Source organism: Nematolebias whitei, chromosome 8 (genome assembly GCF_014905685.2).
Source record: "Nematolebias whitei isolate Nwh7 chromosome 8, NemWhi1, whole genome shotgun sequence".
Lineage (NCBI taxonomy): Eukaryota > Metazoa > Chordata > Actinopteri > Cyprinodontiformes > Rivulidae > Nematolebias > Nematolebias whitei.
In genome coordinates this window covers 38,159,493-38,184,127 of record NC_056505.1, presented here as the reverse complement: position 1 = coordinate 38,184,127, position 24,635 = coordinate 38,159,493, and the positions used below count along the sequence as shown (strand labels likewise).

General features: G+C 39.9%; 1 protein-coding gene across 2 annotated transcripts in view; it reads right to left on the bottom strand.

The window, feature by feature from the left end:
* Positions 1 to 7,376: 7,376 nt before the first annotated feature.
* The window catches only part of ift81 (intraflagellar transport 81 homolog), a 20,281-nt gene continuing 3,022 nt past the window's right edge, over positions 7,377 to 24,635 (bottom strand). The window contains exons 5-18 of one of the 2 annotated variants that reach the window (XM_037681255.1): positions 23,945 to 24,010; positions 23,568 to 23,678; positions 20,641 to 20,725; positions 20,021 to 20,184; positions 19,833 to 19,928; positions 19,246 to 19,392; positions 16,245 to 16,394; positions 15,297 to 15,425; positions 9,887 to 9,976; positions 9,007 to 9,093; positions 8,791 to 8,862; positions 8,503 to 8,588; positions 8,236 to 8,281; positions 7,377 to 7,559 (exon numbers count right to left, since the gene is read on the bottom strand). In XM_037681255.1, coding sequence (XP_037537183.1) covers positions 7,377 to 7,559; positions 8,236 to 8,281; positions 8,503 to 8,588; positions 8,791 to 8,862; positions 9,007 to 9,093; positions 9,887 to 9,976; positions 15,297 to 15,425; positions 16,245 to 16,394; positions 19,246 to 19,392; positions 19,833 to 19,928; positions 20,021 to 20,184; positions 20,641 to 20,725; positions 23,568 to 23,678; positions 23,945 to 24,010 — 1,512 coding nt within the window. The remainder of the gene's footprint in view (positions 7,560 to 8,235; positions 8,282 to 8,502; positions 8,589 to 8,790; positions 8,863 to 9,006; positions 9,094 to 9,886; positions 9,977 to 15,296; positions 15,426 to 16,244; positions 16,395 to 19,245; positions 19,393 to 19,832; positions 19,929 to 20,020; positions 20,185 to 20,640; positions 20,726 to 23,567; positions 23,679 to 23,944; positions 24,011 to 24,635) is intronic. The other variant, XM_037681256.1, reaches the window with a different exon arrangement.

Below are 24,635 nucleotides of genomic sequence, written 5' to 3'. Positions count from 1 at the left end.
GTATTTTTCAGAGTTCACCTGGTCTATGTAATCAAATGATCATTGAAACCTTACCTGAATAAATTTATGCTTTTCTGTCCTTGTGAGATTATCTCAGTGATACACATGAAAATTACTCCAAACTGAACTCATGCATGAATTAATTTTGTTATTTCACAACCACGTGTATTAATTTGAACAACTCCAACTGCAGCAGTCCTTAGCACAGCTTAAAGCTCCACATTTGCTCCCTCTGTATCTGGAAGTCCTGCAGCCCTGAGGGACTCCTCCAGAGCAGCAGCACCTGACTCTTTGCTTCCTCCTCTGTCTGCCTCATCAATGCATCATATTCTGTGTCGTGATTTAACAGGAAGTGTTTTACAAGGTTTGTTGTGTTGCCACAGCTCTTTCCAGATTTTCCACAAAGCGCTTCAGTTTCTGGAGATGAACTAGCTCCACACATGACTCAGGTCAACTCCGCTGCTGCGTCTACAGACTAACACTGACGAGCAGTGTGCTGCTCCGCGTAAACGCATTACGCACTTACTCAGGTGGAAGAAAAAGTAGTTCCCTCCAACCGCGTGTCATTTAGACAAGATCTCAATAGCTTAGTTACTTTCCATCATCTTCCTATGCGTTACCTGAAATGAGTGAAGTATCAAAAGTATCGCTAGTTTGATATAAGAATCGATTCTGGAGCGAGACGTTATGCCTCAAATAGTATCGAAGTTTTGTATCGATCCGCACAGCCTACTCCGCCTACTTTCTTCTTTGGTTTTATCCAGAGCCCTGTAAAGAGAAGCCCCGCAACTCTCTCTTTACAGGGCTCTGGTCCGAGCCGGACCAAGACCAAAGCAACTTTAATTACCATATTTTTCGCCCTATAAGTTGTAATATTTTGCCTAATTTGCATGCCCTGTGACTTATACACCGAAGCCACCTATTATGGATTTTCCCCATATTTATAAAACTATTTCTGGGTGAGATATGACGGTTTTCATTCATTCAGACTGAAAATATTGAACACTACCATTTTCAGCCACTAGATGGCACTCAAGTATAGCATGCCATTGTGTCATGAAATAGGTAAACGTGACTATTAATGACACAATCAGTTTGCCATACCCTGCCACCATGTCTGCCTGGAGCAACCATCAAATCAGCTTCATTTCACTGCGCCGCCCCGGTGAAATGAAGCTGATTTGACCGTCAAAGTGCATTTATTAAGTTAAAGTTCAACGGAGACACACCTTTGTTAGAATTTCGAGCAAACAAATAATTGTTTTTAAGTGTTAATCTTGTTAAATTCTTGTTAAAGTCCTCCCATGCACACCCCCGCGGCTGTCATTTGGCAGCCAGTTGATTTTTGGCACAACACCGGTAAATATTTCTGGATTGTCAGCAGTGACGTGTAACAAACGCAACACGCCAGCGTTGACGCATAATAGATGCAATGTATACGGCGACGCAACGCATTTATGGATTTTTCTACTTTATTAGACATATTTGGACTGATGCATATTATACGGTGGTGCAACGCGTATGGCGGAAAATACAGTAAAGGCTGAGCCTTCCTTGAAGGAATGCATTGGATGACAGCCACTCTTAAAAAGTGGGTGGCCAACCCACTACCCCCACTAATGAGACAGTTTTATCCTGGTGAGACTCAAACTTTGATTGGTAGAACCTCATAAAGGGAAAAGCTAATATTGTTTTTGATTAATTAATTAGGAATCAAAAATAATAATAAATATTTCATTTCAAATTAAAACTATATCTTTAAATCTAGTCCCTCTTAAAAAGGACACGTGGCCTAAAACCAGTGTCCACAACATTAAGAAGCAGGTCACAGCAGCTTTGGGTGATGCTGATGTAGCATATACAGTATATACTTTGTCTATATTCTGATTTACTTCATTTTGAATTTTGCTTTGTGTGTTACCTGTTGTTCTGTCTGTACAGCACTTTGGTTGGCCTTGTAGCTGTTTTAAGTGCTCTATAAATAAAATGGTAAGGTATGGTATGGTATATACTAGTCTGCATTGATGTTTTGAACCAGTTTGGCCAAGGCTGCCTCAGACGAGTCGGTGGAGGAGAGGGTGAACTCCAGAACCCATCACCATCAAACTGGTTGACCCACTATATAAAGGTGCATTTAAGACTGTTTGTTGTGGCTCCTTGGACTGATGAAGTCTTTTGGATGAAAAACGAAACGTTTCAACAAAAAGAAACCGTCCACAGGACCCGACTTAACTTTGCTAGATTTAAAACTATCCCTTTTTTGTTCACAAAAGTACAACGGAGTATTAGGGCCACGCTAAGAAAGACAAATTACATTACGAGAAAACAAGTCATAAAATTACAAGATTAAAGACATATTACGAGAATAAACTTGTAATAAATCCTGGGTTGTCTCACACCTGCTGTGGACAGTCTCCAATGCGAGTCACTGTGTTTAGTCTGCGATCACTTTTGGGTCACAGTATGTGAAATATGCCTCCATCCACATTATGTGACGACTAAATCTGTCAGTGAAGCCATTAATTGCAATGCTATATGGTTTCAGTTTATCATAAGAATCCATATGCCACAGTGTGTTGGACCCCCTGCTGTTGTACTGCCAACGTAAATTTTCATCATTTTACCGCAGTTGTAAGACTTCTTTATCGTGTCGGAGTTCTGATAATACGACAACTTTATTCTCGTTCGTAATGTAATTTTTTTTTCTTAGCGTGGCCCTAATATGCCGTCGTACAAAAGTACACAGCAACTAGCAAATAAAAATAATTTAAACTGAATGAGAAGAATGGTGGTTTAAACTTAAGAAAGCTTGTTTTGACAAATGTTTACTCCTTCAAATTAAACATGTACTTCTGTCTTTTTTAGAGAAAATGACAAAAAGCCTAATGTAAGGACAATTTATGGCATTACAAGTGTCTGTAAAGATACATAGCACATTAAAACTGGACTGTGGTGGGGCTCTAAATGTTCTCTGTTCTGGTCTTTGGACATCACATAACAGGAATTATTAACTGTAAAATATGAACCTGAGCTGCATTTCTTGGAAATTCCTTAATTATCAGATTGCTAAAGTTTTCAAATTGCCATTTGATAAGAACATAATTAAATTTCTGAAATTCTGTTCTGGTTTTTAATTTTGGTGGGCCACACCAGGATTTTCAGTGGGCCCCACATGGTCACCCAATTAATAAATTTCTGGAGGCACCACCGAGTGTCATGCAAAATGGCGTCACATTCATATTGTGTATGCTGTTCAGTGTCAGGAGGGCTGTGATCAGTCTTACATCGGGGAAACTAAACAGCCACTGGCCAAAAGGATGGCCCAGCACAGAAGATCAACATCATCAGGCCAGGACTCTGCGGTCTACACTCATCTCCAGGCCAGCGGTCACTCTTTCAGGGATGAAGATGTTCACATCCTGGACAGAGAGGAACGATGGTTTGAGAGAGGAGTAAAGGAGGCCATCTTTGTGAAAAGAAACCGTCCATCATTAAACAGGGGCGGAGGCCTCCATGTTCAACTGTCCTCCTTTTACAATGCTGTTATTGCTAGTATCACTCAGACTCCTGTGAATAGTAAACAGCCATCAGAGCATTAGCAATCGATTGTTAGGCTGATGGTCCTTCTTTTACATGTGAACAGCTAGTTTCGGCTGTCACCAGCAAACTGGTTAATCCACTATGAGAAGGTTCTGCTCATAAGACAGAGTTTGTTGCAGCTCCTCAGACTGAGGAAGTCTTTTGAATAAAAGATGAAACATTTCAACAAACAAGAATCCGCCAAGAGGACCTGACTCGACCTTGTGTTATGCTCACAGCTCAGATTGTGAATGACTCTCAGCTACTACCATACCAAAATTTAGCACAGTGTGTGTTCAACTGAATGAATTAAAGCAATTTTGGTGTTTAATAAGTGACTCCTATATTTAATTAATTGTAGATGAACATCCATTGATTGTTTTCTGAAAGTTTCATTAAATGTAACCAGTAGTTCATGAGATATTTTGCTAACAGATGTACACATGAACACAAGCAAACACACACAGGAGCAAAAACAGCATCTGCCTTTGCCTTTTGGTGGTGGGGGATAAGAAAAACAAAGAGCACATTCACAAAGAAATTGTGGTTAAATACAAGCACAAAGAGCAGCGGCAGCAGCTAGCTGTAGCACATTGGATGCGTCCTAAGACGATTCAGGCAAGGACCATAACTGATGCCATAAAAAATTTATAAAATGACACTTGCATGAACTTCACTTTGGTCCCGGCCCTGCTCAGACGAGCTGGGAGCTCATTTATTTGTTCAGAATTAAACTACAGCAGTCCCTCGATTATCACGGGGGACCTGAAGCCCCGCGATAAGTGAAAAATCGTAGTACAAGTAGTACAAGTAATACAAGTAGTAGTTTATTTTAGTATTTATATACAGTATATATAATGTATGTATATTTATATGTATAAAGACATTTTAAACACTTCCCACACTCTTGCAATATTCTAAACAATGTTTCTAAACTCAACGCTCTAAAAGAGCACAATGTCATGATTTCAGCTCCCTGCCTCTGGTTGCACTCTTGGCCACGCCCACTTCTCCGACGATCAGCTGATCTCTGTGCAGAGCTGAGATCAGCTGATCAGCTGCAGGAGGAAGCTTCTCCAACAGTTGTGGGCTGCACACAGATGCTAAATAATTAAAAATAATTAATTTTAAATAAAATTCCATGCTGATCGTGCGGCTCGTCCATCAATCCGTCAGTTGTGTGTCATGTCTTACTTTGAAAAACCGCGATAGAGCGAGTCCACGAAAAACAAAACGCCAAGTAGTGAGTATTGTATTTCTCTAAACTGAGGTTGCTTAAAAAAACATCTACAACAGATAAGATGATAACTGTGAATAATCTTTGTAAATGATCTGAAATATCATCTTTTTAAAGGTTTACTTTTCCTCAACATCATCAAAATCCAAAATGCACAGCATCATGACAGAAATAAATGTGGCCCCCTACACAAACTTTGCATGTTATCTAGGCAGTAGTACACGGTTTGTTTTAGTGTATCACTATTTTTTTAGTAGTACTTGAACTTATAGTGCTTCTACAGTCAGAACAGTGCTGTCAGACAGTATGCACCTGGGCTCGAACAATTTAAAATGTGGGCACTTCCTAGTTCAAGCAGAGTTTTTGGAATTCAGAATGCAGAGAGTTTGGGAGTTCCAGAATGCAAACGCTGGCATTCAGGATGCTGTATTAGAATCAAGCTGAACCAGAGACGATTTTGGGAATTATAACTTCTGTTTGGATAACCTCACACGACTCTCGAGGTATTTAGCTGTTCTCACGGAGACGCTGAACAGTGGTTGGAAGTGAGACTCCACGCCGGAACTGATCTATCTTCAGAAAAGGTAAAAGTCGACCTTCACCAAAAGTGTACTGTTGGGACAAGCTGATTTCCAAAAGAGCGTGCTGTTCTGGTTAAAACAGACAAATTCCCTCACACATCTCTCTGTAAGATAAATCTCAATTTTCCATCTTTAAACTCTCCTATCTGCTAGAAAATTAATCCAGATGTTTTCAGAAATGTCTGTGGTGAAGCAACGGAAAATCATGGCCGTATGGTTTTCCTGGTTGTAAAGCTGATTAATTATGTTGTTGTTTTCATATTCTGCCAAATTAATGTAAATGTTTGATGTTAAACTTTGATTCTGTAAATAAATGACCTCCATTCATTTTGATGGGTCAAAGATAAATAACGTCTCACGTTAAACTTATTACATTTCTGTTAAATTCAAAGCACGACATCATACAGTCCAGAAAGATGAGTGAACCCGTTTAATGTATGAATATATCTCTCCATATGTCATACTACAATAACCATGAACAAATAATAATATTAATCCTAAAATGTATATTTATCTTACTGACAAACCTGAAATGCTCCGTTAAAGCAAAGCGCAAACACCAAGCAAGAGCTCATATGCTTTTGACCAAATGTTTAAACATTAGACACTTTTCCTTAAAGAGCTAGTTATTAATATTTGCTGCTGGAACAGGTCTTTCTGATTTTAGGACTTCTGTGAAACTCCGATTGTTTTCTGCCACCTGATGCAGAGAAGCAGAGGCTCATGTCAGCACTAAGGCTTGTGTAAGTGTAAAGGCAGACGATTTGTTGTAGAGGTGGGAGGGCATCGGGTCAATCCCTGAGCACCGTCTCTGATCGTTGGGGGGTACGGTTTCCAGATGCCTCACAAGACTGGCGTGAATCATCTGTTAACGTGTCTTAATAAGGCCCCGAAAAGAGCGAGGTGGTGTAAGGATAACAATGCTGCACCGGCCTGCTGGACACCAAGCTGGTTTTCATAATGAACACTTGATCCGTTTGGTACAAGAGCCACAAACCCTGGCTGTCAACAGAGGGATCGGGTTTCTGTGGCCGGGGAGGTGAGATCCGGAAACATCCATGAAGACATTTATTGGGTCGAGGACACGAGGCACTCAAAACATCTGTGTGTGCATCATATTGCTTGTAATAAAGGAAATATGATCTCTCCTTCTTCAGACATAGTAAATGAAAGGTTTATGGACAAATATTACATTTTAAGAGGTTGGACAACTAAGCTGGCTTCTTTTCAGCGGGTACACATCCTGTGTTTTGAATCATAACAAAGCTGAAATGCAGGTGCAACGATCACTTTTAGCAACGTTTTTAATGAATCTCAAGGTTTACAGTTTAGCGGGTTGTCAGCTTTGTTTTGTACACGTGTTAAAATAAAAACATATATGTTGTGAAAATGCCTGTCTACTTTAAATCATTACTGCAATAAACACCGGTCATCATAAAAATGAAATGAAAGCAACCGACACAATGAATTATTCAACTACAAATGTGAGTAATATGAAAAGGCATTGTGAACTGTAAATGTTCTGCTGAACTCCCCAAACTAAGACTTTCCATCACACTGTTCGAAGCAGTCCCAGAGAAACCCAGAGTTGTACACACAAGTTGTTCACGGCCCAAGGTCACACTTTGTGCTGCCAAAAATAGTGAAGCACTGCCTCGTCCCAAGTGCAACACTTTGTCTGATGATATGTTTGGACACTTTGACTGGAAGTGGATTCTTAAAGATCTGTAAAAAGACGTCTCTCATGGGAGACAACCCCCCACTCGTCCTTCAACTCGTTGTCCTCGTCAGAAGTTAGTGGTCTGTTCTCAGAGAAGATAAATTATCGGGGGAAATTCAACACGTGACATAAAACATGGGGAGGGAATATGAACGCAGTGGACACACTGTGCTGTAAAAACTACTGACACATGTTGATGTGTCACAGGAGGGTATTGAGAAAAGTTTCACGTTTGAAGACGTCCTGTACAGACTTGTCCTCACAGCACCAACCTGTCCTCCCCTCCTTCCTGAATGACCCGACCAATAGAAACCTGGTTCTGTGCCTTTATGAAACACTGCTTCTTGCATTCCATCAGCTGCTCCAAGTCACGCCACATCTTCATCTGCTCCATGTTGGCGCCGTGATTCTCCCTCACCAGCTTTTGCTCCTCACGTAACTTCTGGAGGCCAGAAAAAAAGTTTTTAGTAAGAAGAAGCCACACATCCTGTACAGCCGAAACCAGATGTTTACATGCACTGTCTGACATGAAGTCAGACTAAACCTTTCCTGTTTTAGATCAATTAAACCTAATATTATTTCTGTTTGTTAAATGCTAGAATAATGACATCATATTTTATTAGTCTTCAAAGTCACAGGTTTCCATACATGTTCTTAGTATTTTGTAACATGTAGGTTTTAGTTTCCTTCTACAAACTTCTCACTCTAGTCAACTAGTTTTGTCCCATTCCAGTTTCCATTCTTAGTAATTAGATATTTTCAGGTAAGACAAGAATATTTACTTATTTGAAATGTAAACTTATCAATTTAGCTTTTGTTTAATGGTGTCATTGTGACATCAAGTGTATAGTATGTACAAACACATCATCTATATTTATTTAAATAATTACTAACAAAGATCCACAACCACATTCTGTTTTACATTCGATCGCTCGCTGTAGACCCGTTGAGGCAAAATTTCACCTTTTTATTGCAGATATCTGTGATACAGCTCTATATGACGTGTTCAGTAAGCCTTCTGACAGTCCGCTGACTTTGTTCTTGACTGAATAAAAAATACTTCCAAGAATTGCTCCCCTTGGTTGTGATGAGTCAGTGCATAGAAATGCTTTTCTCACCTTGCCAAGTAACTCCTGTTCTGCAATGTTTTTCATGTACACATCCCTACAAAAAAGAAGCAGTCAGTCAGATACCATTTATCACGCGGTGTGCTTTTAATTAAAGGTGTCGTACATCAGCACCACGTTTTTGCACAGCCTGGTAATCTGACCATTTTTTTGCTGGGAAGTAGTGGCATCAGGTGATGTCACCTGGTAATCAGAGCTTCCTGTAAATTAAAAGGGTTTTCTTTCAGGAAGCAGCTGGCTGGCTGAGCTCGGGCTCACCTGATGGTCTTCTTCCTCTCCTGTGGATCAGAGGACACATAGGCCTTCATCTCCTCAGCTGCCCGCTCCATTTGCATCTCAATAATCTGCAGATGAAAGAAATGCAAAGACAGAGCTAATGTTGCTGTGGGTGTTTGGGCAGGTTTCATGCAAAGTGTTGCAAATGTTATCAGTAGGCACATTTGGAATCTGAAATTATAAGTAAAACACGTAGTGCGACTCATGTTGAAATGAATGAACCTTTTTTGTTGACTCATGTTGTCCTGTAAGTAACATGGAAACACTTGCCTCTGACATGGAGTTTATATGATGGTACCGGTTTTCATTCTGCGCCACCTCCTCCCTCAATGCTTTCACCTCCTGAGAATAAACACAGACAATATATTTCATCACTGCAGGAAACAAGATAAACAAACTCATATAATACAAATGAGAAATATGTGAATGGTACATTTAAACTCCTAATACTGTGTGTCCATTACAAAGGAAGAACAATAACTATACCAGTTCCAGTTTAGATCTGTTGCTTTCCAACCCAGCAGCACAACTTTCATACTGCGTCTTCTTTTCCTCGTACTCCTGACTCAGCTCCTGTTATGATCGCAATCCCACGCAGAGTACAAAAGTAAATGAGACATACCCATTACCAAAGATCGTACATTGGAACTGCGATAGAAACAGGAAATCATCCTGTTTGATTTCAGAATAATACATCTGATAACTTAGTGAATAAACTAACAGCAGACTCTTATAAAATCTGTTTGTCTTCCTGCTGCAGCTCTTTATTAGTAGCCATTACTCAGTAAAGTGGAAGAGTAATTCTGGGAACACGTGTAGGAAAACTTCATCCTCTGCTTCAGCTCAGTGATGTGTGTGTGTGTGTGTGTGTGTGGGGGGGGGGGGGGCTTTCCCATTGTGTGTTTTATTTATGGACAATGTAAATTATTCTTAATGGACATCGTTCGGTATTATGAACAAAACAAGTTAAGACTCTGCTTGTTTGCACTCACAAAATCACATCCAAACTTTTATTGAAACATTTATGAAAGCGTTCTCTCCTCTGAAACTTTTCAGTCAATAACAGAGTTAAAGTAAAAAAAACCTAACATTGTTTTCAAGTCTGACTATGATATATTATGATGGATAAATGTGTTATATCTCATATTATATCAGTCATTCAAATGTAATGTCTATTACATTCCAGTGTAAACCAATAGAGAAAGCCTTTGGTCTGGATCCATATTTTATTTGATTTTTTACAGAGTTGGATATGAAGCAGAGACAAAACCCCAGTTTTTATTACAACACATAAAAGTCTGCTTTAACGGCTGCAAGTGATCATTTGTCTTCATGTTAGAAAGATGAAGTCTTAGATGATACTTACCCCTCGATGCTGTCTTAGGGACCTTAGCTCTGTAATAATTGGTGCAAGAGCCGACTTTTTCTCTGCTATCATTGAGTTTAACTTCTTCACCTGGAAAACGTCACAACACACACTGAATTAAAGCTGGAAAAAAAAAAAAACAGGTCTTAAAACTGAGAAAAACAGCACAACTCTAAAACGTCTAGCCACAAACATTCAACAACTTCAAAAGACGTGAAAACTGCAAGATGTTTAACATGTTCAGCTTCAAGATAATGCTTGAGTTGATTTAGTATTGGGGATGTCTGAGATCATGTCAACAACAGAGGTGCTCTCATCTTTTCCAATTAAACTGCAAGAAGAAACTAGAGCTGAGAAGAGTTGCGCTAAATCCATCTTTTAAAGCAGACACACCTATAGTTAAAAACAGGCATATCAATGATGGCTGCATCTCATTTAGAAGAAATCCTTTATTTACAGCTGCATGCACGGTGACTCAGTTGGTAGAGCTGTTGACTCTCAGCAAGAAGGTCGCTAGATCAAATCCTGGCCAGGTCCTTTCTGGGTGGAGTTTGCATGTTCTCTCCGTGCAAAGAGTCACTAATCTAGGCGTGATAATGGACCCTTCCCTGAAGCTTAACAATCATGTAAACATGATTAAATCATGTTTCTTCCAACTGAGGCGGCTGTCTAAACTGAAGCCCATATTATCCAAAAAGAACCTGGAGACAGTAATACATGCATTCATTACATCTCGGCTTGATTACTGCAATTCACTCCTGTTTGGTATCAGTCAAACCTCCATTGCACGACTACAACTGGTCCAGAATGCAGCAGCCCGATTTTTAACCAGTACAGGCAAAAGAGAGCACATTACACCAGTTTTGGCCTCACTGCACTGGCTACCGGTTCACCTTCGAATCAAGTTCAAAATACTTCTGTATGTCTACAAATCACTGAACAGTGTCGCGCCCCCCCCCCCCCATCTCTCTGAACTGCTACAACCGTATGTCCCTCCACGTTCTCTGAGGTCAGCGGACCAGTTGCTCCTCACAGTTCCAGGAACTCGTCTTAAGTGCAGAGGTGACAGGGCCTTCTCTGTAGCAGGACCAAGACTTTGGAACGAGTTACCTCTGCTTGTCAGACAAGTCCCCTCCTTCTCGGTTGTCAAGTCCCGTTAAAAAACCCACTACTATTCAGTAGCTTTCAACACCAGATGATCTGTGTTTTGATCCTGTATGCTCCACACTGGTTTGTCGTCATTATCTGCATCGTTTTTATGTCTATATTCTGATTTACTTCATTTTGTATTTTGCTTTGTGCGTTATCTGTTGTTCTGTCTGTACAGCACTTTGGTTGGCCTTGTCGCTGTTTTAAGTGCTCTATAAATAAAACGGTATGGTATGGTGCATGTGTGGGTTTTCTCCTGGTACTCCAGTTTCCTCCCACAGACCAACAACATGCATGTTAGACTGATTGGTAACTCTAAATTGTCCCTAGGTGAGAGTGAGAAAGTGAATGGTTGTTTGTCTCTATGTGTCCCTGTGATGAACTGGAGACCTGTCCAGGGTGTCCCCCACCTCTCGCACAGTGACTGTTGGATATGAGCACCAGTGACCCCCGTGACCCGAAAAGGAAGAAGCAGGTAAAGATAATGGACAGCTGCATTCAGAGGTTTAGACCTTTCATTGTGGCTTGGGTGTCATACTAATTTGGGACTTTTAATATTTAATTTGAACTGCTGTCTTAACAAGGCTGGTATAAAAACCTTAAAGTGGGAATTAGTTGCATAGTACGGGTAATACATTAGAGAACAGTGACTTAGATGATTTAGCTGATCATTTTACAACTTCAGTGCAAACTTCACTTGATAAAATTACTTTGCTGAAAAGAAAGTAATCAATCAGAGAAAACTGGCTCCTTGGTTCAATTCTGAGTTACATACCAGGCATCTAGAAAGCAGAAAAGAAAACGGCACTCCACTAACATGGAAGAATTTTATTTAACTTGGAAAGATAGTCAGCTAACATAAGAAAGCTCTCCGTAAAGCTAGAACTTTATATTACTCATCTTTAATAGATGAGAATAAAAATAATCCTAGGTTTCTGTTTAGTACTATTGCTAGACTAATTAAAAGTCCCATTTCTGTTGAACCATGTATCCCTACAACTATAAACAGTGATGACTTCATGAGATTCTTTACAAATAAAATTATTTCAGAGAGAAAATTCAAACCATCCTTCCTTCTACTATCTCTAGTCCTCTGTCAAATGAGACAACTTTGGACAGTTTTGTCCTGTTGAGCTCTCTGAATTGTCGAAAATAATAACGTCATCCAAACCATCCACATGCCTGCTTGATCCCACCCCAACCAGACTGTTTAAAGAGGTATTTCCCCTAATTAATGTCCTCATTTTGGATCTGCTTAATTTGTCTTTAATGAATGGTTATGTACCACAGCACTTTAAGGTTGCTGTAATAAAACCTTTACTTAAGAAGTCTGACCTTGATTCAGAAATTCTGGCCAACTATAGACCTATATCTAATCTAACTTTCATCTCAAAAATTCTAAAGAAAATAGTTGCAGGTCAGTTGCGTGAACATCTACAAAGAAATAATCTGTTTGAAGAGATTCAGTCAGGGTTGAGAGCTTATCATAGCACAGAAACAGCACTAGTAAAAGTCACTAATGATATTCTCATGGCCTCAGACAATGGACTTGTGTCATACTGGTCCTGTTAGACCTCAGTGCTGCATTTGATACAGTTGATCACAATCTTTTACTACAAAGGCTTGAATATGATATTGGGGTTACAGGAACAGCTCTAAAATGGTTTAAATTATATTTATCTGATATATTTCAATTTGTAAATGTAAATAATGGATCTTCTTCATAAAACAAAGTAAGTCATGGAGATCATCAGGACTCAGTGCTCGGACCAATACTTTTTATTTTATATATGCTTCCATTAGGTTAAATCATTCAACAGCATGGGATAAATTGTCATTTTTATGCTGATGATACACAATTATATTTGTCCATGAAACCCAATGAATCCAGTCAGTTACTTAAACTACAAGCATGTCTTAAAGACATAAAAACCTGGATGACTCTTAATTTTCTGCTTTTGAACACAGACAAGACTGAGGTTTTGGTTTTTGGACCTGAGCACCTGAGGAATTAATTATTCAGTCTTTCACTTTCTCTGGATGACATTAATCTGTCCTCCAGCTCTAATGTTAAAAATCTTGGTGTTATTTTTGATCAGGACATGTCTTTTATTCCCCACATTAAAAACGTTACTAGAACTGCCTTCTTCCACCTGCGTAATATCACTAAAATTAGAAACATCTAAAAATGATGCAGAAAAACTGGTCCATGCATTCGTCACGTCTAGACTGGACTATTGCAATGGCTTATTATCTGGATGTCCAAATACTTCTTTAAAACGTCTTCAGTTGATCCAAAAAGCTGCTGCCAGAGTCTTAACTGGAGTTAGTAGGAGAGATCATATTTCTCCAGTTTTAGCTTCTCTCCATTGGCTCCCTGTCAAATCCAGAATTGAATTCAAAATCCTACTTCTAACCTACAAAGCTCTCAACAACCTAGCTCCATTTTATATTTGAGATCTTATTGTTCCATGCATTCCTAACAGAGCACTTCGTTCTCAGGCTGCAGGTTTACTTGTGGTTCCAAGAGTTTCCAAAAGCAGAATGGGAGGAAGATCTTTCAGTTATCAGACTCCTCTCTTGTGGAACCAACTTCCAGTTTCTGTCCGTGAGGCTGACACATTATCCAGTTTTGAGACTGGGATTAAGACTTTCTTTTTTGATAAATCCTATAGTTAGGGTTGGCTTGGGTTTCCTAAGCTATCCCTTAGTTATACTGCTATAGGCTTAGACTGCTGGAGGTTTCTTCTTTTTAAAAGGGAGTTTTTCCTTTCCATTGTTGCAATTGTGCTTGCTCAGGATGGGAGACTGTGACGAAGTGAAGATTCAACTTTTCTGCTGGATTCCTTAGATAAAGAACTTTACTAATTGGCTTTTCTATGTATGTGAATGTTCCTGTAAAGTGCGTTTGTTGTGATTTGGTGCTATATAAATAAACTGAATTGAAATTAATTTGTTGTAGATTTTCTCTAATCCACACGTCAAAACTACACATATAGACTCAAACATTCACACACCTCAGCAACATTTGGTTAAATGACTCTTAGATAGTTGCACGTTTTACATCCATCAACAAGCTTCTGGTAGAAGTCTGGATGATATCTTTGGGCATTCCTGAAGCTGAATGTCAGCCTGATTTATTCAACCAGAAACCAGTACATGGATCCAGTTGGAACATCCAAATGTGTCCAAGTTTCATCTGTAAGCAGTTGATTTAAGGTGAAGCTGAAGATTATGAGGTACTCTCCTTCATTATTCTAGCCACTTTAGGCGATGTACCAGCCCTTCAGCATGATGCTACCTCCACCATGCTTGACAGTTTGTACAGTATTCTTAGGTCTGAAAGCCTCACTGAGACTCCTTCAAACATACTTTTGGTTACTGTAGCTAAAATGTCCTTATCTTGTTTGGCCATAAAGCTTTTCTCCAGGAGGCATTGGATGTTTCCATTTGGGCAGCTAAAAATTTCAGTCATTTGTGAAGGTGTTGCTGTTGGAGCAGGTGGTTCATCTTTGGTCAGCACCATCTCACTACATACTGATGTAAAACTGTCTTCTCTCTTCTCTGAAACACTGGTGTTTCAGCAATTTCCAGTTCATGGCAGACTTGAGCCTTTACTGTTCCAGGGTTGTTTCTGAACATCCCAACCAGTTTCCCCTCTTTCTTAGATCTTCAGTGAGTTTCTTGGACTTTCCCTCGGTTCTGATTATTGGTCAGTCCAATGAGTGCTGCCAAACAAACCCTGACAGAGAGCCACTACTATCTGCATCAACCCTCAGCACTTACAAGAAGATAAAAGGCTTTGGCTATGTCAAGTTCTTTAATATTCTGCACCATTTTTTTAAGTTTTAGGTGAATGCATTTATACATTTGAGCCAATGTGGAAATTTTGACAATAAACTCACAATAAATTTAAAATTTACTGAAGTTGTGAGATCAGTTCAAATAAATAAGCTTAAAAATAAGAAGAGAATTTGACCAAAAAAAAAAGAGTGGATGTAAACTTCTGACCACATCTGTTTGATGTTTATTTGGACACTTCTTGAGGCTTTTCCTTAATGTAAAAAGGTCAACAAATCTGCCATAAACAGGTAGATGGTAAAGGTTCAAGGCAGCCCAACGATAACTCCACGAGTAACTTCTATTGTGGCTTTTGAACAGTTTAATTTTAAAGTCTTGGACCAAAAATAAAATGAAACTGTTTCAAACATGTATGTAATCATTGTTTTAAAGGTTCTGGAAATAATTTGGCTGTTTTCACCATTTCAGACATGTCATCCAGAGTGCGGCCCTTCTTCTCGTCTAGCTCACTCTTGATGGCAGACACCCTCTCCAGCTCCTCCTGGGTGTTACTGTAGCCAGAGATGCCCTTCTCAGCTTCCATGGTTTGCTTTAAAACACAGCAGAAACAGTTGTGTTAGAAAAAACGTCCTCCAAAAAACAACCAATGCTACTTCCTGTGTCCTTTTGCACTTAGGAGTTATAAAGCAACAACCCAAATGAACCATCTTTACCACTACAAGTTAAGAATTATAATTTATCACATTAGCGTGCCACCTGTTAATTAATACTGTGACATAAAAAAAAACGTATAAGTAATGCAAAAAAAAATAAATAAAAAAATCAAGAAATTAAATTACAGAGCAGGGTTCTTATAGAAGAAAAGATGTGATCTAAAGAAAATCTGCCATTGCTTTAAGGAATCCCAACATGGGATGCAGACAGAGGAAAAGCAGCAGATGCAGCCATCAGAAATAGCAGCTCAGCCTGCGTCAGACAGGCCATCAACAAGTCGGGTAATCTGACCACATGAAGGTGTGAAACCTTTTCCAGGAAGCTTCCGTCACTTCACTGTTAAACACAGACTAAGCAGAGAGAAAACAGCTGTCTGAGTGCAAGAAGCTGGTGAATCAAACAGTTTTAATCATAAAAGTAGAAAGGGTTGTAGGTGTTATGAGGGTGTTTTCTGCTTAAATGAGGACTAAATGACATGGTGATTATTATGGGTTCATTTAACGAGCAAACACTGAGCACAACGAGTACAGTTAAGCTCCTCAAACAGTCAACTGTCAGTAAGAAGATACAAGTGCATAAAGAAAAACCCAGGAGATTGCTCAGCCTGTAGCTGTATATGAAATCTACTTCTTCTCACGATATGGACGATTTGATCCATTCTTGAATAAAATTTCAAAACAGGAAGTGAAGTTACCAGTTTCTGCTGGACGGTCTCGTGCCTCCGTTTGAGAACCTCCTCGGTTCTCTGCAGGACTCCATATTCTGCTGTCAGCTCTGCGATTTCCTGCCGTTTCTTCTTGTACACTGTTCCCTTGCTGCGCAGCTTTCCCACCAAACGTTTCAGCTAGAAAACACGCAAACAGGACTACATATAACCTTAATTTAAAAAGAGCAACTGATGTAAGCATAAAATAATAAAGTGATCATCATCTTTGGAGGCGTTTCTGCTGCGTTACCATGACAAGCTCAGAGAAATGTTTTGTTTATACTTTAAATACAATGATTGGAACAGCTTGCAGTATAATTGTACTGTTAACTCAGAAGTGGCTTGTTTCAGTGGAGAGCATGAATGCAGTCTAAATTTGACATCGTGGTGTCCAGCACAGCTGAGATTCTCTGAATGGCCCCAGGAGAAGACAATGGAGGGGAGGGATTAGAGAACAGCAGAGGGGCCTGGGGGGGCCAAGGCATGATCTGAAAGAGACACTCTATCCTTTGAAGAGTTAGCTATGTACAGCAAACAGCTTCATCTGATGAAATAAGTGCTTTGAGTGGATGTTCAGTCAGTCCCCACCCTTGACGTCTGCTGGGACACGCTCAAACTTCTCCACATTGAAGAGTAGCTATAAATGAACATGGACACAGGAGAACAGCTCCAGAAACTGCAGAATGTGCTTCATGTCCTATGGGGATCCATGAAGCCTGGAGTGTGTGCGTGCATGCACTTTTATTCTTTATGTATTTTGGGACATCAAGGGCAGACATGGCAGAGAGAGGAATTAGCACAGCATGGTGTTCCTGACATTGTCTCTCTAAAACAACTGCTGTGAAAGTGGACTGCAGCTCAGTTGCTTGCCATAAAACAGACAGACATCAAATTCACACATTGCCACCATGAAAAGAAGTCATTGTAACAGCAGCACATCCTGAACTTATAAGATCTCCACATTTGGGATGGTGTCTTAACAAAAGAAAGGCTGCATTTAAACATGATGAGGCTGGTTGACAATAACTGTTTCATGTTGCTGGCCCACCGCTGGTAAACAGATATATCCGTGCCCCTCAGAGACCCTGCAGTTGGTCGGTGGCATGTGGTGACACATTGTCATCAGAATGGAAAATACCTCCGATAAAGCGATCATCTCCACTGTGGCTGATGGGCCAAAACTACGCAGGAACCTGATAAGCTGAGTTTGACAAAACATTTTCCACTAACTTTATTCATGTAAAATCTCAAGAGCCTCTTTGTCTGTACAAACAGACCCCCCCACCCCCCCACCCCCGAGATTTAAGTCACACTTAAAAGACATACATTTATTTTGCATGTCCTGTCATAGAAAACAGATACAAGTTAATTAAAAAAGAAGCCATTTGTCCACAAAGTCAACATTTTTCTTCCTGTCACAGAGTTCACTCTCCCCACAAAGCAGCTCAAATTACAGGTTTATTTTCTGCTCTTCCTGAAGAGAATAAAAATGAAGAAAGTACGTTTTCACCTCATTCTATCATTTGGCAGCAACAATGAAATTATTGGTCTTGTTTACTGTGCAAAGATGAGTTTATTACCTTAACTGCTGGCTGGCCGTGGGCCCTGTTGACTTACATTTGAATACAGAGCCTCACAGGGGACTGTTGGCGTGTTACTGAGCTGTTTAATAATAATAAAGACCTGATGATAGTTCTAAACTATATTTCTGAGTCCAGTGGAAAACTGTACATGTTTGTGTTTTAGTTTAACTTGTTTCAGGAACACCTCTGCAGAAAACACAGCTCTCCTCCCACAGATGGATCCATGTGTGAAACACCAAGCTGTAAACATTGTAATTCACAAGGTTCTAGTACAGGACTTTTACAGCCAGTTCAATAAAGCTGCGTTGTCACTGAAAAGTGGGACTTGAGTCAGTTCTCGTCTTATCGGTTCTCCTCGGATGTAGGTGAACTGTGACTTGTTGCCCCGCTCTGTGGACGAGCATCGTACCAGGTCATTGTGTGTGACGCTCCGGTGAGATCATTTTCTGTGACAGTCAGTCGTGGAAGATTTCAAGCTTCCATTACTGAACTCTAGAAAAAACAAACTACAAACCCACACTCTGCCTTCTGCAGCGATTGGACAGGAAATGGAGGTTCAGATGTAGTCTGCAGTTTTGCTGGGTGGATCATCCAGTGACGTAGCTCTGCTGGCCAATCAGTGGCTGCTGCCTGCTGGTGTCAAAACAGTCACCTTGGAGCAGTTCACTGAACCACGAACAAGGTGGTCCCATAAACTGGGCTGAGCGGGGGTGGGTACTGGCAGTGGGCAGGCCCCTGACTGGTGCAGAGTGGCGTAGAACCGATGAGTACAGACACAGTGAGTTAGCGCCATAAGTCTAGATGTGTGTGAAGTAAACGCTCAAAGCTTTTAGATGTTAGCGCAGGAGGAGGACTACAAAATAAAGCTCTCCTCATCAACATGATAATTTGGATGAGACCAAAAAGAAGGAGGGCACATCCTCATCATGTTACAAATAAAGACAAATGTTTATGAACACCAGGTCTGCATAACATGTCCAGCTGGCTTGAATTACAAGTTTTACAAGAATAAAGATTTAGAACAACGTCTGCTCTCAGGAAGTTTGTCCAGTACAGTTCCTTGTTCTGGGTATTCTCTCTTTTGTGATCTATTTCTGGCCTACATGGGAATGTGGGGGAGAGTGGGGAAAGGGATAAGTAACATTACACAGTGAGCCTGTGTGTGTTTGGATAAGAACAGAAATAGTCTCTTGAATTTTCAGTGATTTACTAATCTTCATGAGTAGACTAGGTTAAGTTGAAGCTTGAGGTGATTTAAGCCGTTACCTTTAAGACAAAGTGTGTATTTTGTTTTATTTCAGTAGCTAACAGCAAATTTCTAAGTTATCGAGCTAAAGATGTGAACACAGCTTCAGTAAAGTTTGCAGACGTGATTTGTGACAGTGACAACCAACAGAGCAGCGTACCTCGTCACCACGGATGACCTCTTCTCCGTACAAGCCTTGAGTCTGGCTCGTTCTCTGCTTCAGCTCTCTTTCTGCAGCGGCCAGCTCCTCCCTCGCCTCCTGAAGCTCCTCTGCCTTCGACTCCTTCTTTCTAAAGATGATAGAGGCCTACAAGAGCCATGTTGTGTTAGATACACCAACAAGAAAGAAGTGCTTTTCCTGAGAGCGTTTCACCCATCAGGTCTGACTGAACGCAGTTTGGTTATCATGGATGCTCTTAGAACGACAAACAAAATAGGAGATATTTACAAGAAAAAAACTAGAACTTTGCTTTCTCAACCATTTTGCTAACACAACAGTGACAAGAACATTTAGAACTAATAGGAGAGGAACATACACAGTATTTGCATATTTACAAAAACAATAAAAAAAAATTCCAGTCAATGGTTTAGAGAAAAACAAAAATCTTTTTTATACAAATAAATTAAGTCAAGAGGGAATACTTAATTCCCCATGGCATTGTAGTCAGATTCCTTAAGTCCAGTTCACACGAGACAAAAGAAACAAGAAAAGAGCAAGAGGTGTAGAAACTGTAAAAAAGTCAGCACCTGCTGCCTATAAAGGGTCAGCTTGTCATCTATGGGGTCATTCCTCATCATCCTCTTCTCAATAAGATGGTTTATTTGAGAATCAACGCCTCTGATCTATGAGAGAGCACGTTAAAGGACATTCAGAACACACCAGAACCTTGCAGCATATAATGCTGTAACACATAGCACCCCATCCTGGTCTGGACCTTGTCCTCCAGCTCCTGGAGATCAGCATGGCCCATCGCAGGCTCTGAGGACACTTTCTGAAGGTACTGCACTGTGCACCTCATGCCCTCCAGCTCTTTGGGAAGCTTCTCAGACACCATGTAGGAGTTGATCTTGATCTTTTCCTCCAGTCTCTTCATTAAGCCTGAAAAATACAAAAGCTTCACATGTCAGAAACTCAGCTCAGCTGAGACCAGCATAATTACAAATATGTATTATTTAACCTTCATAAAACTTAAAGGAAGAAACCAATGTTCCTGAGGAAGTGATACTAAAACAAACAACGACTCTACACACCCCAGTCCATTACATTTTTGGAACTACACATGCAGCAATTGCACTTCAGAGCAGATCAACCTCCTTCTGCAACGTACAGATCATTTTAGAAAGTGTTAATGTGTAAATCTCTGTGGCTGAAAAGGCCAGCGCTAAATGAGAACAAAATTAGACTAGTTCCACGTCTGATCACGTCTATTACAGCCTGTGAAAGATCAACGTAATGACAAGGTCTTAAGGTATGAATGTCTATCAGCTGAGCTGCCCGTCTCACAACGTGTGCTGCCTCTGAACTTCCTGCCCAGCTGTAGTGACGGTTACTCACTCTCTGGGTTAGCATCTGCTGCTGCTTGTCGCAGGTCCTTTAACTGCTGCTGCAGCCTCAGCAGCCTCTGCTCCGCCTGAAACAGCTGAATACACAAAGAGCACAGTTTACTACTGATGTGAACTGATTCCTGTTTCCTGGATTACCTGCTCAATATATACTGCAGGTATACAGAGAAAAGTTAGGTTTCTTTATGTTGTGTGACACTATCTTTCATGATGGACTTCTAATGTCAGCCGTAAGTTTTGATGTTCACACTCTAGGACTAACTCTTAAAGCCACTACAGATCCAGTTCATAAAGGGAAAATAAATCCTGGACGTCAATAAAACAGCAAAAGTTGTTGTTTTTTGAGAGTTATACCAAGTGATCATTTAAAAACAAAGCCCCACTAAACACAATTTATTTTTATTTTATAGTGGTTTGTTTTACTATTTTGTATACAGGGGTAGACAGAAGGAAATTTTCCAGGATGTCCAGTGGACAACCTCTTGACAAAATCTGGTTGTCTGCAACCTTTACAATAAAGAAGGTGAGAGACCTCAACAAAACTGTCATTCCTTAAATATATTGTAGTACTATATACAAAGTTTACTATATACTAATGTTCTCAGTCAGCCATCTTGTGGCCTGTTTGGAGATTCCAAGCTACTGAGAGGCAGACTCTCTCAGGAGCTGCTGGAGGGGACCTTCCTCGTTCTCCTCCTCATCCTCCTCCTCATCAGACTTTAAAAGAGCAACGTGTACTTTTTTACTGGCAGAGTATTTAAGGCAGAGATAAAAACGGAAACTAATTTTTTGACTGAAGTTCTTCAACACTAGAGGTTACCACAGCACCTAGTATAGGTATATAGTATAATGTACAACATGATCTTAGTAAAAGTACACAGTATACTGTGCACACGACCTTAGTAAAAGTACACAGTATACTGTGCACACGACCTTAGTAAGAGTACACAGTACAGTGTTCTCTAATGAAGCACCATCCAGACCAACTTCGTTCTGAAGGAAGAGACGTTTGAACTTTTCTCTAATTAACTTTTGTCTTTTAAGTGTTTTCAACGGAGGGGTCATCAGATACGCAGGTATTTAGAAAAATTATAGGACAGGAAGTCCTTTTCAATTAACTTTCAATTATTTATTTTAATTTGCCAGACTGACAAGTTTCTCTTCTAAAATGATTATTTCATTCAAAGGGGATATATTGACAGGATTTTAGCTCATGTAGTTGTTTAATACTATTTATTTTTCACATTTGATCATTTATTACATTACATTTATCACCGTAGTTACCTCTCAGTATGTTTCTACATATAATCAAGTTGAGCTCATCCAAACAGACGCAGCACCTTATTGTTGTTAAAACACAAAGTAGAAATGGATTTATCAGATATTTATGATAAACTACAAACACATGAAACTCTCTCAGAGAACTTCATGAATTTAAGGTAAAAAAAAAGTTAAAGAGAGACACACATCTTTGATTTAAACCGGGACATATAAATATTCATCTTTTAGTGTTAATGTTGTTAAACGATTAGAAGTGAAGCAGCAGAAACAGCCTCTCTCACTGAGAGACACTCAGGCTGAGCGCGCTCCCACGACTGTGCACGTCTCTCTCTGACCCAGAGTTCGATCACGCGTGTAGGTTGCACATGCATGTGTGATGATGACGCCGCTTCAAGAACATTAACGTTTAATTCAAAGTTAGACTCTCAAGGAGGTTGGGGCACGGTGCGGGAGAAAAGGGTGGGGGTGATGGTGTATCAGTTCTGGTATCTCCTCCAGCTACTGTGAACTGGTCACGTGTGAACACGTATATTTAATACGTATGTTTAATACAGTAATTTATGACATGTCTTCACCTTCAGTTAGTGTTGCGGGGTGTCCTGCTTGGAAATAGTCCAGAAAACACTGACTGGTGCACTCACCTGCAGTCTGTCTCCAAGTTGGGGACACTGCACACACCTGCTGTGTATCAGACTGAACTCGCTCTGCTCTGACTGGGTCAAACTGTGGCTCTGGTTCTCTTTACTGGTGGAAAGCAGCATCAGCTTAATCTCTGTATCATAATTAGATTGGTGGCTGTGGAAAGAGATGTCTGGGTCTTCCTGCTCAAGCTGCTGCCCCCACGACCCGACTTCAGAATAAGCTGAAGATGATGGATGGATAATTAGATTGGATGGTTTTAACAAGATCAAAACAAAACACGTTTTTTCTCCACTTTCATTTTTAAAAATGAAGGAAATCTGTCCCAGCGATGGAGGACTTTAATACATGTCTTGGGTGTCCAAGTGAGGCAACCATTGAGCCGTCCCTCCGCCCCAGTCAAAAACTGTGGGTACTGCGTGCAACACAGACGTGTCTCTGTCTCCACACAACCCCCCACCCCAGCTTGACAAACATCATGGCAGAGATGAGCACCCTGCCAAGGCAAGTAAGGGAACCACTGTAAAGGCTGTGTTAACATCATAGTATCTGAGAGGCTTTTATATAGAAAGGTTATCTTTTTTATATTTAAACATTTTTAACAAAATAAAATTGCTAATATAAATAAACTTTTACACATCACGTCAATGACCCATCACAACCAAAATAACTGCACAAGACAGTTTAAGTTTGTAACTTTTAAGATGACTAAAAAGTTTTACACAGTGTCAATTCTCTCAGTGAAAGTTAATCAAATTGTTTTTTTTAATTTATGGTTACTACTACCGTATATGTTTTTGATTTCTGGAAAATGCATTAAAAATTAGGAACTGATATGAAAGAGAAGAACATTTCAGCTGTCTGAGTCTTCCTAAAATTTATAAAAAAAAGTATTACTTTAGGCTGCTTTTAAGCAGACATTGTTTTATTGAACTTAAAAAAAAACATATTAAAATATACTAATATATTGATAAACTAAAAGAAATCTTAAGGCCATACCTGATTCTTCTGTTCTTTCTTTTGGTGAGTCAGGGACTCCTCTTTCTCCTTTTCCACTCGCAGCTGTCTGGCCTGCTCCAACATCCGCTGATGGTTGGACACTGACTCCACCTAGCGGATCAACAAGTAACATGATCTAATGTGCACCGACAGGCTGGCAGAAATACCCAAGCCACTCTGACAGGGTTAGATTTCACCTTTTGGCAGGGCCCATAAGTAAGTCCCTTTAAATCAACACCTTATTACCCGACAGTCTTGTTAGGACATTCTTACAACCTGTTAGCTGCCTGTTGGGTCTCACAGTGAAACTGATACAGGTTTGTCTTCATTCCAAAGTAAACCCTAAATCCTACTGCATTACCAACAGTCGACCGTACCCTCTTCCTCAGCCTCTCCACACGTTTGATTAGTTGATCTTTTTCATCCTCCATGGCACTGATGTCCTAATGACAAACACACACAAATTAAATGTTGTAGCAGTTCTTATCAGCTAAGTTCAAACAAAGTTCAACAGGCATTTACTTTCATTAACAGAGAGAGAAAGTTTTCTATAACTTTTTTAAAGGGATCTCCGATTACCTGCACAATTTAGCCTTCATGTGTTATTTATTTTACAAAAACTTGTTGTATGTGACGTGTGAAAACTCCTAATTACTTCAAAAATTATGTTTATCACATTTTTCATCTAAGAATGTCAACATTATTTTACCAGCACAATGCATTCTGGGGGGATGATGTAAATCAGTTGTAGTGGAGATGAAAGCACAAGGAGTCAAGGATAAAAACTTATGTGACAATAAAGTTACATTTTGTGTTAGTCCTTATGCATAATATTTGGGTCAAAACACTCAAACGTGATGAACTTGGGATGTTCACTTCATTAGCTGTGGAGCTAACGGTCATAACACACACACACACAGCAGTATGTATATATATATATATATATACACACACACACACATGTATGTACACATTTTATATATATATACATTATCTCTGGAACTAATGCCATTATCTCCTTTGCAAACACTAAATATGTTCTTTCTGGATCTAACACCATATACATAA